Source organism: Geotrypetes seraphini, chromosome 4 (assembly GCF_902459505.1).
Source record: "Geotrypetes seraphini chromosome 4, aGeoSer1.1, whole genome shotgun sequence".
Lineage (NCBI taxonomy): Eukaryota > Metazoa > Chordata > Amphibia > Gymnophiona > Dermophiidae > Geotrypetes > Geotrypetes seraphini.
The window spans coordinates 108300463-108313945 of record NC_047087.1 but is presented as its reverse complement, the minus strand read 5'-3'; the positions used below and the strand labels follow the sequence as shown (position 1 = coordinate 108313945).

General features: G+C 44.4%; 1 protein-coding gene across 1 annotated transcript in view; it reads right to left on the bottom strand.

The window, feature by feature from the left end:
* Positions 1–13483, bottom strand: part of MAEL (maelstrom spermatogenic transposon silencer) — a 112109-nt gene that overhangs the window by 76519 nt on the left and 22107 nt on the right. Inside the window, exons 2-3 of the mRNA XM_033943345.1 lie at positions 8476–8574; positions 3572–3677 (exon numbers count right to left, since the gene is read on the bottom strand). Of these exons, the coding sequence (XP_033799236.1) occupies positions 3572–3677; positions 8476–8574 (205 nt within the window). The remainder of the gene's footprint in view (positions 1–3571; positions 3678–8475; positions 8575–13483) is intronic.

Genomic DNA, 13483 nt, shown 5'->3' with positions numbered 1-13483 from the left:
AAGTTTCACAATGTAAAGAGGAGTATACTGGAACCATGAAAACAGTACGAACTCCATGCAACGTGAGCGAAATACATATGTCCGTTAAAGTGAATACGTACTAGACGCAATCAAGATGCTGCATCTATCGCCCCGTAGAAAACAACAGCATCCTAACAGGTATCAGACAAAGCTCACATCGCTAATGAGAGCTTCAGGGATGAGGCTAACAGCCACATAGTGCGCGCTTCTCCGCGGGTTTGATAGAATAGGTAACTGGCTCCTGGTTAGAAGGAGCTGCACAGCCCTTCCGTCGGGGGGGGGGGGGGGAGGAGGGGGTCCATCTAACATGTGACATGAGAAGATGGCGACAGGAGAAACCAGTGTGATAAGAATAGAAATCTGAAGTCCAGGCCCTCTCAGAAATAGACAAAGAGTCCTGGCCGCAGGAAGATGCGGTGTCATTATGCCCATAGAGACAGCCCGAACTTGGAAACTGATAGTACTACCTTTAGGCATATATATCCTATGTCACTACTAGACACATGCAGCGCAGCACAGAGGCCCAAATAAGAAGGACAGTTACCAACAGACAAAGGCTCAATCTGCAGGGACACCAAGAGAGACAATGAGATACCCGTGTGAAATACAGGGCACTATCTTACTGCTGATCTCACTGTGCCGTGAGGTGCCGTATGTCGACCCAGTCCGGAGACAAACCGAGAATGGGTGACCTAGCACAGGTCAGAGTCTCTCTGGTAATCCCCTTGAGTGCTAACCCCAGAGTCCGATTAAACTAGTAGCTTCCTTCAAGGGAATACAGCAGGAACAGAGCCATAGACATATAAATCTGCCTAAGTTTGTCCCAAAGCTGGTGAAACACAAATAACTTGTCTGAACTGGAAAGGAGAGAAGCCGCGGCATATCCTGACCAAAGTCAGCTGTAAATAAACTACTGGAATGCTGCAGCTCTCCTGCCATCGCCGGAGACCCAAGCGCACGCCTGATTCTCGCTGACACGTGGCCACTGCTTCAACGCTCCTAGAAACATAGTCGGATTCAAGCCCCGCAAAATTTACCCTGCCGCGGCATGCATAGAAAGAAAATCAGACTTGGGGAATAACCAGAAAAATGGTGCGGTGCCACCCACAGCGCCAGAAAAAACATGTCCCATCTCATGCGCGCTGCTATAAACCGGCACCTGCACATGGCCGTGAAAAACACTGATGAAAGAGAGCCTCAGAATAAACAGGACTACTACTGCTGCACTGAAACCCAACAAGGAGAACAAGAGCGAGCATGAAATCGCACCGCTACTGCCGCGCTGTAACCAACAAGGAAACCAAGCGCCTGCATGCAAAGAGCGGGAAAGTCCCAGCTCCCTCAACGGATTTCTAGTCATAAAATAGCCTCAATAAAATATCCATTCCTTAAATGTACGATGACCGAACCCACAGTACTAAGACTCCCAAACAGAACCTGAAGTTCAAACAACAGTAAAAACCAGACATACTCACAAGCTTGTTGTTAGGGCCGGTTGAAGCCAGTTAGAGCTAGTAGTGCAGCAATAACAGGGCAGAATGTAGCAACTGTGGTCTCTTTTTTTTTTTTTTTAACAGAGAAGGGAAAGAAGAAAAAAATTGAGACCCAGTCAGACCCTCTAGCAATGGAGGGAGGGTGAGGCAGGGACCTGGGGGGGCCCAGGTGTAACCCCTAAAGCCGGCATCGTTCAGCCAGACACCCCTGACTCACTGAAGAGAAAATCTCAACAGGAGAAACAGAATGGCAATCTCGCTGAAGAGAAATCTCAACAGGAGAAAATAAAGTTCCAGTCACAGCCAGAATTCAGGAGCTAGTTGAATAGCGACCATTTCCTGCTGGGAGATAAAGAATACTGGAGATACAGGAGGAGTGCCAGCCAATAGGACCACCTGTTAATCAGTTTCTCTATCTCCGCCTGCTGGTAGATGTGTGCTATCCCATTGGTCTCTGGATTCATCTGCTGCTGTTGCTAGGGAAGAATCCTTGCCTCAATCAGCCAGTCCTCCAAACACAGAGATCTTCGGGCTGCCAATTGGACCAAACCTCAACCCCCAAACGCGAAGGTGAGTGGGGGGAGGAGGCAAAATTGCACCTGGCACCCTGAAGAGCCTCCTGCAGATGCCTAACAGCCTGTGATCAAGCCCCTGTGATTCAGTAGATGAGTTAAGCTACTAGGAATACAGACCCCGAGCTCCACAATAGTTTCTGCAGGCTGGCCAAACAGGTCCCCAAGGGATTAACCTGTTGGCTACAGATCCAAGACTACTTCTTCTCCAAGCATGTAGAGTTGTCCCCTCACCAGGGAACTCTGGGGCACCGATTGTCACAAAAAAATATGAAAAACCCCTGAAAATAATAAAAGAAATATACAGGGCAGATTAGAAAGATACCTTCTAGCTCACGTGCACAAGGAAAAACTGAAGGGAGCAGTAGAGCCCTCTGGAGAAGGAGGAGGAGTTGAAAACCTGGAATTGTTTTCATTCTGTATGACTCGCAGGCATGGGGAGAATACCCTACTGTCCAGAATGACACACCTATTACTTAGTAAAACTGAGGTATTCTGAATCAGATAGAGGCTTTTAAAATAAAAAAGAAATCCAAGATGGCTATTGCAGCACTGTTTTGGCACCAAAACATATGACAGAAGGCCAAAATTATCCTGACTATTCTTGTCTCCAACGCTGTTCCGTTTTGGCACCAGAACCGCCAAGGGCAGGGGTAGGCAATTCCGGTCCTCCAGAGTAGGAGCTAGGTCAGGTTTTCAGGATATCCACAATAAATATACATGAGATAGATTTGCATCTCAAGGAGGCAGTGCATGCAAATCCATCTCATACATATTATTGGTGGATATCCTGAAAACCTGACTTGTCTCTGGCTCTCGAGGACCGGAATTGCCTACCCCTGTCCTAGGGGAACCAGATAAAATGCATCAAAAATTCAGAAAAGGGGTTTTTGGATATGGGGCAAATATCCAGTACTTGAACCACCCTGAAGTTTCCCATAGACAGTAATAGACTGTATTCACAGAACTGCCTGGTGCTGTGCCTGCATCAGCTCACACTGCAGCTGGACAACAGAGAGGATTTCTGCCTCAGAGCATACAAGACCCTCCAGCTGCTTGTCTCTTTATACTGCCTTTTAGACAGGCTCCAAGAGCCTGATACCCTTGACTCCACTAGTTCCTCACTCATCTTCAAGGAGGGGGGGGGGGGCGGACACAGCTGGCACCCGAAGAAAAAAACAAACAAGGAGATGGGGCACCATCCTCTGACACAAAGATGCAGAGCTAAAAAGCTGTGGATGATTCCTTCTGCAACAACTCACAGGTAAAGGAGAATAACCCATTGGTCAAGAATCCTGTTCATTTTGAACTGGAAAGCACATTATAAAACAAGATAAAGAGGAAAAGACATGCAGACCACAGTCATGCTTATAAAACATGCATGCATAAACATTCTTACTCATCCCCATTTTTTTTAGGCGATGGTGTGAGGATGGGCAAATAGAACACTTCAATAAAGTGCAACAAGTCAGAATGCATTCATACTAGGATATGGCCGTAATCCAAACTGTTCACTAGTCCTCCCTGGTTCTGTGGAATTGGCTGCTGTATTCAGTGACATTGCTCCCAAGGATGTCATTGTAGTCATTTGCTGTGAGGAAGAGAGAACAGAGTAAGAAGAAATTAGATCTTAACTACTAATTGTCTTAGTCCCTCTTATCCAATCCAAGCAGTCTACAGGGAGGCTAAGGAACCCATTCTATAATACCTTGCTTCCTCCTCTTTGTATGCTCAACTCATCTTTGGCTTATTATAACAAAAAGAGAGATTAGGTTCTTACCTTGATAATATCTCTTCCAGTAGATAGGGATGGTATACTGAACCATAGGGTTGTCCATGCCTGCTCATGAGCATGCTGCAGATGTCAATCACAGCATTTCAGCTCCTTCTCGCCAGTCTCTGTTGACCCCTTCAGTTTGTACCAAAGCTGGCAACTGCTCTACAGAAGAAAACAGAAGGAGGGATACAGGAAATTGCTCGACACCAAATGTCTGATCTGCTCAGACAAATTTTAAAAACGATCACTGAACAAACAGTAATGTAGTGAAAACTGTAACAAGCTTTTGAGAGGAACAATGAATATATGCTGAGCCTGCACATAGTACTGAGGACCCAAAAGCGGCATCCTCCTATGCTGCTATGTTCACCCTGTAGAACTTAAGTATGAAGGGAAGACCAGGTCACCGACCTACAAATCTCCTGAAGAGGAATCACCCTGGCTGCCACCCATAAAGAGACTACTCCTCTTGCTGAACTCACCTTCAATGAGATAGGTGACTGCTTGCTGTAACCGATGTATGTAGAGGCGATAGCTTTGGAAGCGGGGCTGCCTCATCTCACCCGATTTATCTCTCAGATAATCTGCTAACCAAACTGATTGCAAACTGATTGGTCACCTCCAGATAATGCAATAGAACTCTTCTGACGGCCAAAACCTTTAAAAAGTACATTTGTCTTTTTTCTTGGACCCTGTAGGGTAAAATGCTAGCAATCTAAACTTCTTGGTTGACATGGAACGCCAAAACAACTAAACTAAACTAAACCTTGGGTTTATATAGAAACATAGAAATTGACGGCAGAAAAGGGCTATAGCCCATCGAGTCTGCCCATACCAATGACCCTCTCCCTGACTTTTACTCCCCTATTGATCCCATGTGAATATCCCATTTTCTCTTAAAATCTGACACGCTGTTGGCCTCAATCACCTGCTGAGGCAGCTCGTTCCAATGATCGACCACCCTTTCGGTGAAGAAGTACTTTCTAGCATCACCTTGAAATTTCCTTCCCCTGATTTTCAGCAAGTGTCCTCTGGTAATCGAGGGCCATGTAAGACTGAAGATATCATCTTTCATCTCTATACGCCCCGTGATATACTTAAAGGTCTCAATCATGTCCCCCCTCTCTCTTCGCTCCTCCAGCGAGTACATCCGCAGTTTTTTTAGTCTTTCTTCATACGCGAGATCCCTGAGCCCCAAGACCATCCTGGTAGCCATTCGCTGAACCGATTCAATTCTCAACACATCTTTCCGGTAGTGTGGTCTCCAGAATTGAACACAATACTCAAGATGAGGTCTCACCATGGATCTGTACAGTGGCATTATGACTTCAGGTTTTCTGCTGACAAAACCCCTACGGATGCAGCCCATCATTTGTCTTGCCCTGGACGAAGCCTTCTCCACCTGATTGGCAGCCTTCATATCATCGCTAATGATCACTCCTAAATCACGTTCTATCGTGGTCCTGGACAAGGTTTCACCATTTAGTGTGTAAGTTCTATGTGGATTTTTTTTGCCTAGGTGCATTACTTTACATTTTTTAGCATTGAAGCATAGCTGCCAAGTTGATGACCACTGTTCCAACTGCCGTAGGTCCTGCGTCAAAGTCAGGCACACTGCTTTTGCCTACTATGTTGCATAGTTTGGCGTCGTCGGCAAACAGTGATACTTTTCCTCTAAGCCCTTGGGTCAAATCTCCTATGAATAAATTGAATAGAATCGGCCCTAAGACGGAGCCCTGAGGTACTCCACTCGTCACAGCTGACGTTTTGGAGGGGGTACCGTTTACCATCACCCTTTGAATCCTACCATCTAGCCAATCCTTTACCCATGTAGTGAATGTATCCCCCAATCCCATTGATTTTAGTTTGTTCAACAGCCTGCGGTGTGGGACGCTATCAAAAGCTTTGCTGAAGTCCAAATATATCACAGACTGGTTCACAGACTCGCACCATCTCCGTAGATGCAGAGCGCAGCACGGTTTACAGGAAATAGGATGAGAGAGGAACTCCAGTGGAGGGTTTAAGAGTTAGGTGTAAAAGGGTGGGGATGGTGGGAGAGGCCTAAGAGGGGGGAAGTGTTACAGTTTTGAGAATAGCCAGGTTCAACAACCTTCAACAAAAAGGAGGGAACCATCTGCAAAGTCCTCCTGCTTCTGTGAACCGGAGAAATGGCTCACTGCACGACAGGACCTGCAATTCTGAGACTCTCCAGGCATAAATAATTGCCACCAAGAAGACTGCTTTGACCATCAGATCCATGAGGGAAATTTCCTGAAAGGGATCATACAGGGCTCTGTCGAGTACTTGTAAGACTATATTAAGATTCCAGGATGGAAACAGTTCTCCAATCGGAGGCCATAGTCTCAGGGAACCCTTCAGGAACCTGGCTACGTCTGGGTGAGCTGCTAGGGAAGCTCTCCTCCCTTTGCCCCGGAAACAAGAGTCCTGCTACTTGAACTCTTAAGGGACATCACTGCCACTCCCTTGTCAAGGCCCTCTTGTAGGAACGCCAGTACGGACGAGATGGAGGCATTGCCCGGCTCTAACTGTTCTATGCTACACCAGCGCTGAAACGTCTCCCATGCCTTAGCATATGCTGAAACCGTCGGCCTTTTGGCTCTAAGTAGAGTACCAATGACTACTTCAGAGCATCATTTTTGAACTAATGCTACGCACTCAGAGCCATGCCAGAGTAAGTTTGGATAAACTTGGAGTTTGAGACTTTGCTCCTTTTGTAGTCATATGAGATCCACATTTAACAGGCGCCACTCTTCCAGGGTGATGAGTTATTCAGTGGATCACTCTGCCTATCACGGGCCAGTCTCTGGCCATGGTTGAACCAGGACATCTAGCTCTGCACTTCTGGGTTTGTATCTGCGACTGAAGAACTGATCCGCCTTTTTGTTATTTGCAGTTGCCATGAGATCAAACGTTGGATGACCCCCATCTTCTCACACTGGCCTGGAATGCTTTCAGAGACAACATATAATCTCTGGGGTCTAATGTCTGTCTGCTGGGGTAATCCACTTGAACATTGTCCACACTAGTAACATGTACCACAGAGATAGCGTGCAGGTGCTCCTGGTGCCTCCCTGCCTGTTGACACAAGCCACTGCCATGGTATCGCAGCTGGCACTGTGAGCACCCCAAAGGACACTACTGATGCACAACAGCCTGCCCTCAAGCTCCTGACCAAGTCAAGAAAGTGAGCAAATTCAGAGGGCCCAGAATCCTGAGCTGCACAAATCTTCAGCAGGCTGGCTGCACAGGTTCTCAAAGGATTCAGCTGCAGGTTCTCAAAGGATTCAGCTGCAGGCTAAAGTCGGCTCCTCTCTGAGCAAATACAGCAGCTCCTTAAGCTGCGCAAAAACCGTAAACAACCAAAATAAAACCCCAAAATCTATCTATCTATCTAAAATTGAATGTGTGTATGTAGTTCCAGCATAACTCAAACGCATGGAGCAATTTCAACCAAACTTGGTATACATATCACTTACTATCTGGGAACAAATACTATGGGGGTGGGAAGGGGGTGACATGTAAAAATAATACACTTATTAATGTCTAATCCATAGATTTTGGGGTCGCTGAAAAGAATACCGACATTCCCGATGCCGTTTAAGTCCACGTTCAGCCCCATAGAGAGGGCCATTCTTGCTGCTAAAAATTAAGATGTTCACAAAATAAATAAAATACCTGGATAAATAAATATCTGGGCAACGCCGGGTGATCTGATAGTAATAAATAGAGAGCAAATCAGCACACCACCTTCATGCCTTCAAAAAGAACAGAAGGAGGCAGTAGAGACTGGGGAGAAGGAAGAGGGGCTGAAAAGCTGCAATTAACATATTCTGTAGAATGCTTGTGAACAGCCATGGACAACCCTATGGTTCAGCATTCCATCCATGTTGTACTGGAAAGTAGAGAAAGATATGGTAACAGAATTCATCAGCGTCCCCGTCCCCATGGTCAACTGCGAGAAACCATCCCCATGTCATTCTTTAAGGAGAGGGAAGAATCAGAGTATGAATGGGAAAAACCACTAACCCTCAAGCCTTGCATTAAAGAATGCTGGTGTTGAAGGACCGAGGTTGAGATATGAGAATGACACTGGATGGTTTCCCGCGGTTATCTGTGGGGATGGGAACAGTGATGAATTCTGTCACTGTGGCATTCTCTACTGGAAAGACCTGTTGAAGTTTTCCAGGGACAAAGAATATAGAAGTAGCTTTTTTTGTGGTCAAAACTAGATCAGGGTAGGCAACCACAGTCCTTGAGGGCCACAAACCAGTCGTGTTTTTAGATTTCCACAATGAAAATCCTTACAATTGATTCCATTATGAAAATCTTGAAAATACAATTGGATTGTGGCCCTTGATGGCCGTGGTTGCCTTCCCCCAGACTAGACAAAATCTTCCATGACCCAGCTCTGGATAGATGCTTCCCAAGACTAGCTGAAACAGCATGTACAACATTCACAGATATAAACAGCAAGCACACAGATGCCATGCAAGGTTCAAGTTTTGCTTTCATTGTGAAGCATTCCAGAATGAATGGGTTCTACATCCCTCTCCACTCCCTATCTTATTGGAGCAATCAGGTTACCTCTTACCTGATTAGATGCTGGATTCGATTTTGAGGCCTTATCCTGTTCTGCTTTCCAAGTGCGTGCAATCTCAGTATATCTCTCTTTTTCCTCTTGACTCAGCAACTTTATTTAAAAAAAAGAAAAAAGGCAGCAGTATAGTTGAATTTCAGGCTTCACCTACTACTAAAACATTTCTTATGCCTCAAGCAATTATGACTGAGATATATGTTTTAACGCAGACTTCCTAAGGTAGTAGTGGAGATATGCAGGACTGTACAAACATTTCTTTTAAAAATAGCACGTAAATCTAGTCTAGCATTTCTGAATCCTGTACTGAAGCACATCGTGCTCCTCAAGTTTTCAGGATATGCAAGAGAGATCCCTGCATGTATAATTATCTCATGTAAAACTATTACTGATATACTAAAACTTGACTGGCTAGATATACCTCCAGGACATGATTGAAATACTGATCTACTCAAGACACACCAGAAAATAGTTTCCAAGATTTTTTCCTTAACTGGGAAGGCTACTTTCATATGGTAAATTATATGCTTACCGAATTCTATGGATAATCAGCAACAGTATCTCCAGTGTACTAGAATGGGCAAAGCCTGCACCACCCTCCCCAAAGTTGTGAGAGTCAAGCTCAGTAGAAGACTGAGCCACCCCTTCTCCTAGCCAGAGATTTTTGGGATAGCCCTAACAGAGAGAACATTTGTACTCACTGCCTCTAAGCTATGCAAATCATACATGCTCCTGAAAAATCTCACTGTGGAGAGGGAAGGGGGAGGTAGAGAGCAGTAAGGAATTGTTTTAGCACTATTGGAAGTTCTCTAGGAAGGCATCAACCCTTGCATTAAGAATTTATTAATCTCTCCTTGCGAGGCCATAAATAAAAATTCAATTTGTGCCCTAAGGCAGAGGCTGAAACAAATAAGGTCTTATCTAAAAAAGCAAGTTCTATTGCACAGAAATAGAATTTTTGATTGATTGAATTTTTGAGATTCTAAAACAAAACAAGTTGCACTTTTTTTTCCTTTTATTGAAAAGGTTTAGTACCTCTTGAGATAATTATGCATGTAGAAAAGTAAGTAAAAAGTAAGAGGAAAAGAAGGCTACTTGGGTCCTCAAAAGCAGTAGCTGAAGTTAAGGAAAAAAGAAGTTGGATATAAATTACAAAAAAACGCAGAAAGAGGAAGACAGGCTAAAATACCTGGAAAAAAGTTAAGAGAGGCTAGTCAAGTAGTCAGAAAAACAAAGATGCAAATAGAAAAAAAAATAACCAGCAAGGCAAAATGTGGGAACAAGAATATATATATATATTTTTTAAGGAGTATTAGTGATAGGCAGATGTGGAAAAAGTGGCACTGTGAAAATCAAATGTGAAACATAGAAGATGATGGCAGTAAAGGGCTATAGCCCATCAAGTCTGCCCACTCTTCTGACCCATCCCCTTGTCTATGTCCTAATGACCCAATTTCCTTAACTCGACCCTCGTAGGGATCCCACATAGGTATCCCATTTGTTCTTAAAGTCTGGCATACTGTTTGCCTCAATCACCTGCACTGGAAGCTGATAAAGATAAGGCTGAATGGCTTAACAAATATTTCTGTTCTGTGTTCACAGCTGAAGCGCTGGGAGCAGGTCTGCAGAAGACAAACACAAATAGGGATGGAGACCCTGATCTATTTTCTAAGGATTGTGTTCATGAGAAACTAGCTAAGCTGAAGGTGAACAAAAGCTGAATGGTGTACATCCGAGGGTACTAAAGGAACTTAGGGGAAGTTCTGGCAACTCTGATGGCTGACCTTTTCAATGCTTCTTTAGTCAGGAGTAGTACCAGACGACTAGAAAAGGATGGATGTGGTCCCTCTCCACAAAGTGGAAGGAATTAAATAGGGAACTACAGGTCGGTAAGTCTGACTTCTGTGGTAAGCAAATTAATGGAAATGCTTTTAAAAACAAGAGAACAGTGATGTTTCTGGAATCCTGTGTATTACAGGACCTGAGGCAACATGGATTCACTAGAGGCAGGTCTGGTCAGACAAATCTGATCAATTTATTTGACTGGGTGACCAGAGAATTGGATATTGGGAATGTGCTAGATGTAGTGTATATACAGTAGATTTTATAAAAGCCTTTGACAGTGTTCCACATACGCATCTAATAAATAAACTGAGTGGCTTTGAGATGAGCCCCAGTGTGACAGACAAAATCAGAATTGGTTGAGTAGAAGGTGACAGAGGGTAGTGGTCAATTGAGATTGCTCTGAGGAAAGGGATGTTACCAGTGGTGTGCCTCAAGGCTTGGCTCCTGGGTTTGTTTAACATTTTTGTAAGTGATATTGCTGTAGGGCTGACTGTTAAGATTTGCCTTTGTGGATGATACAAAAATCTGCAACAAAGTAGATACCCTGGATAGTGTGAATAACACTGGTCAAGAAGCATTTTGCTACTGGAGTTCTGTCACCTGTACCTTAACAAGGGCCACATGCTGACTCTAAATCTGAAAACAGTTTTTGTCTATTACATCCTGTTTTTAAGTTATGCGTTAGCATTATTGACAAAAAATGATATAAATACAAACTACTGTGAAGCATTGTTATTTTACTGTTACTGAAACACAATATTGCATTTTAACACAGCTCATCGATCACATAATTTGAAATTTTATACTAAAAAGTGATTGTCGCTTTTTCTACCTGTGAATTTTTATATTTTGTTTGTTTTTGTCCAAGATATAATTATGAACAGATGAGGTTGTGTTAATCATCCTGATAACTTATGTTATGTGTCTGCGGACAATTTACTGCACAAAATCAGCAAAAGAATGTCCAGCAGACTTCAAAGTGCATACAAGCATTATTTTGGCTGTAAAGTTGGCAACCAAGATAAAACGTGAGCACCTCATATGTGCTGCACTGTCTGCTATTCCGGATTTACAGTGGCCGAATGGGAAACTGAAGAAGATGCCTTTTGCTGTACCATGGTGTGGCATGAATCAACAAATCATCACTCAAACTGTGGCATGAACCAATAAATCACTCAAACTGTTATTTTTGCATGACAAAAACTGCTGAATTCACAAAGATCAAATCAAAAGGGAGAACTACTGTGTAATCACTACAAAATAAACACAGTGAAAATAATATCAATGGGCACGAGGAGAAAAGACCTCAACTTCCCCTTTTGTCAAAAAAACGGAGTTTTTGCAATGACGACGTACTGGGGTAAAGGTCTTATCATAGGTCAAAAACCTTGTGATTCCAGAATGTGAAAAATTATTTGTTACAATTTTTTTTTTTTAAATAAATAATCAACATTCTGTGACACAATTTATGTGTTTTCAAAAAACTTAATTGAAAAAAAATTATACCACCAATCACAGTAATCTTGCTGCCACAAAAGACTGAATGTATATACCGTAATCAATTGGAAACCACAGCAAGCATAACAGAAGAACACTTATCTTAAATGGCCTGACACGAGCAGAAGAGAAGAGCTCCTACAGTTTGGCTGTAGGAATACAAAACTGGACTTCAAGGAGCATGCCTCAGGAGATGGACTCAGGGGGAGGGGCTCAAGTTTGTTATTTGAGATTCCTACAGATTTTGGCTGGATAAGATACACAACACCCTACCATCCAGACTACAGAGGGATTGTACAAGAAAGCATAGTTACTTACCATAACAGGTGTTATCCAGGGACAGCAGGCAGATATTCTGTACATGTGTGATGTCATCCACGGAGCCCGGTCGCGGACAGCTTTTCAAGCAAACTTGATTGAAGATCTTAAAGTTTGCTAGTGCTGCACCGCGCATGCGCCTTCCCGCTCAGCTAAGGGACGCATCTCCTCAGCCTGGCCTCAGTTCAGATAGCTAGCAAAGAAGCCAACCAGGGGAGGTCGGGGGGGGGGGGGGAGGGGTTTGCGAGAATATCTGCCTGCTGTCCCTGGATAACACCTGCTGTAAGTAACTGTGCTTTATCCCAGGACAAGCAGGCAGCATATTCTCTACATGTGGGTGACCTCCAAGCTAACCAGAATGGGACAGAGGGAGAGTTGGCAATTTAGGAGAACAGATAACGCAAAACTGACTGGCCAAACTGGCCGTCGCGTCTGGAAAAAGTATCCAGACAGTAGTGTGAGGTGAAGGAATGAACTGAGGACCAAGTGGCGGCCTTGCAGATCTCCTTAACAGGCGTGGACCCGAGGAAAGCAACAGACGCCGCCATCTCTCTGACTTTATGCCCCGTGACCCGACCCTGCAGCGGGAGACCAGCCTGAGTGTAGCAGAAGGAAATACAAGCAGCTAACCAGTTGGACAAGGTGCGCTTGGAGACAGGACGCCCCAACCGATTTGGATCAAACGATATGAAGAGTTGAGGAGCCATCCGATGAGCTTGAGTGCGTTGCAGGTAGAAAGCCAATGCCCTCTTACAGTCAAGAGTGTGTAGCGCCACTTCTCCAGGATGAGAATGAGGCTTAGGAAAAAACATAGGAAGAACAATGGATTGGTTGAGGTGGAAATCCGAAACCACTTTAGGCAAGTACTTAGGATAAGTACGAAGGACCACCTTGTCATGATGAAAAACAGTAAAAAGGCGGGTCCGCAACCAGAGCCTGCAGCTCACTGACTCTGCGAGCAGACGTGAGGGCAATCAGGAACACCACTTTCCAAGTGAGATACTTCAAAAGAGACTTATCGATGGGCTCAAAGGGAGGTTTCATCAACTGAGCCAGAACCACATTCAGATCCCAAACCACCAGAGGAGGCTTGAGGGGAGGATGGACATTGAAAAGACCTTTCATAAACCGGGAAACCACCAGATGCAGTGAAAGCGGTTTCCCATCAAGCGGCTGATGAAAAGCAGCAATAGCACTGAGGTGGACTCGAATAGATGTTGTTTTGAGACCAGACCGAGACAAGTGCAGCAGATAATCCAGCACGGAAGACAAGGAGGCAGACAGTGGCTCCATGCGATGCATAGCACACCACGCAGCAAATGTAGTCCATTTCTGGGTGTAGAAC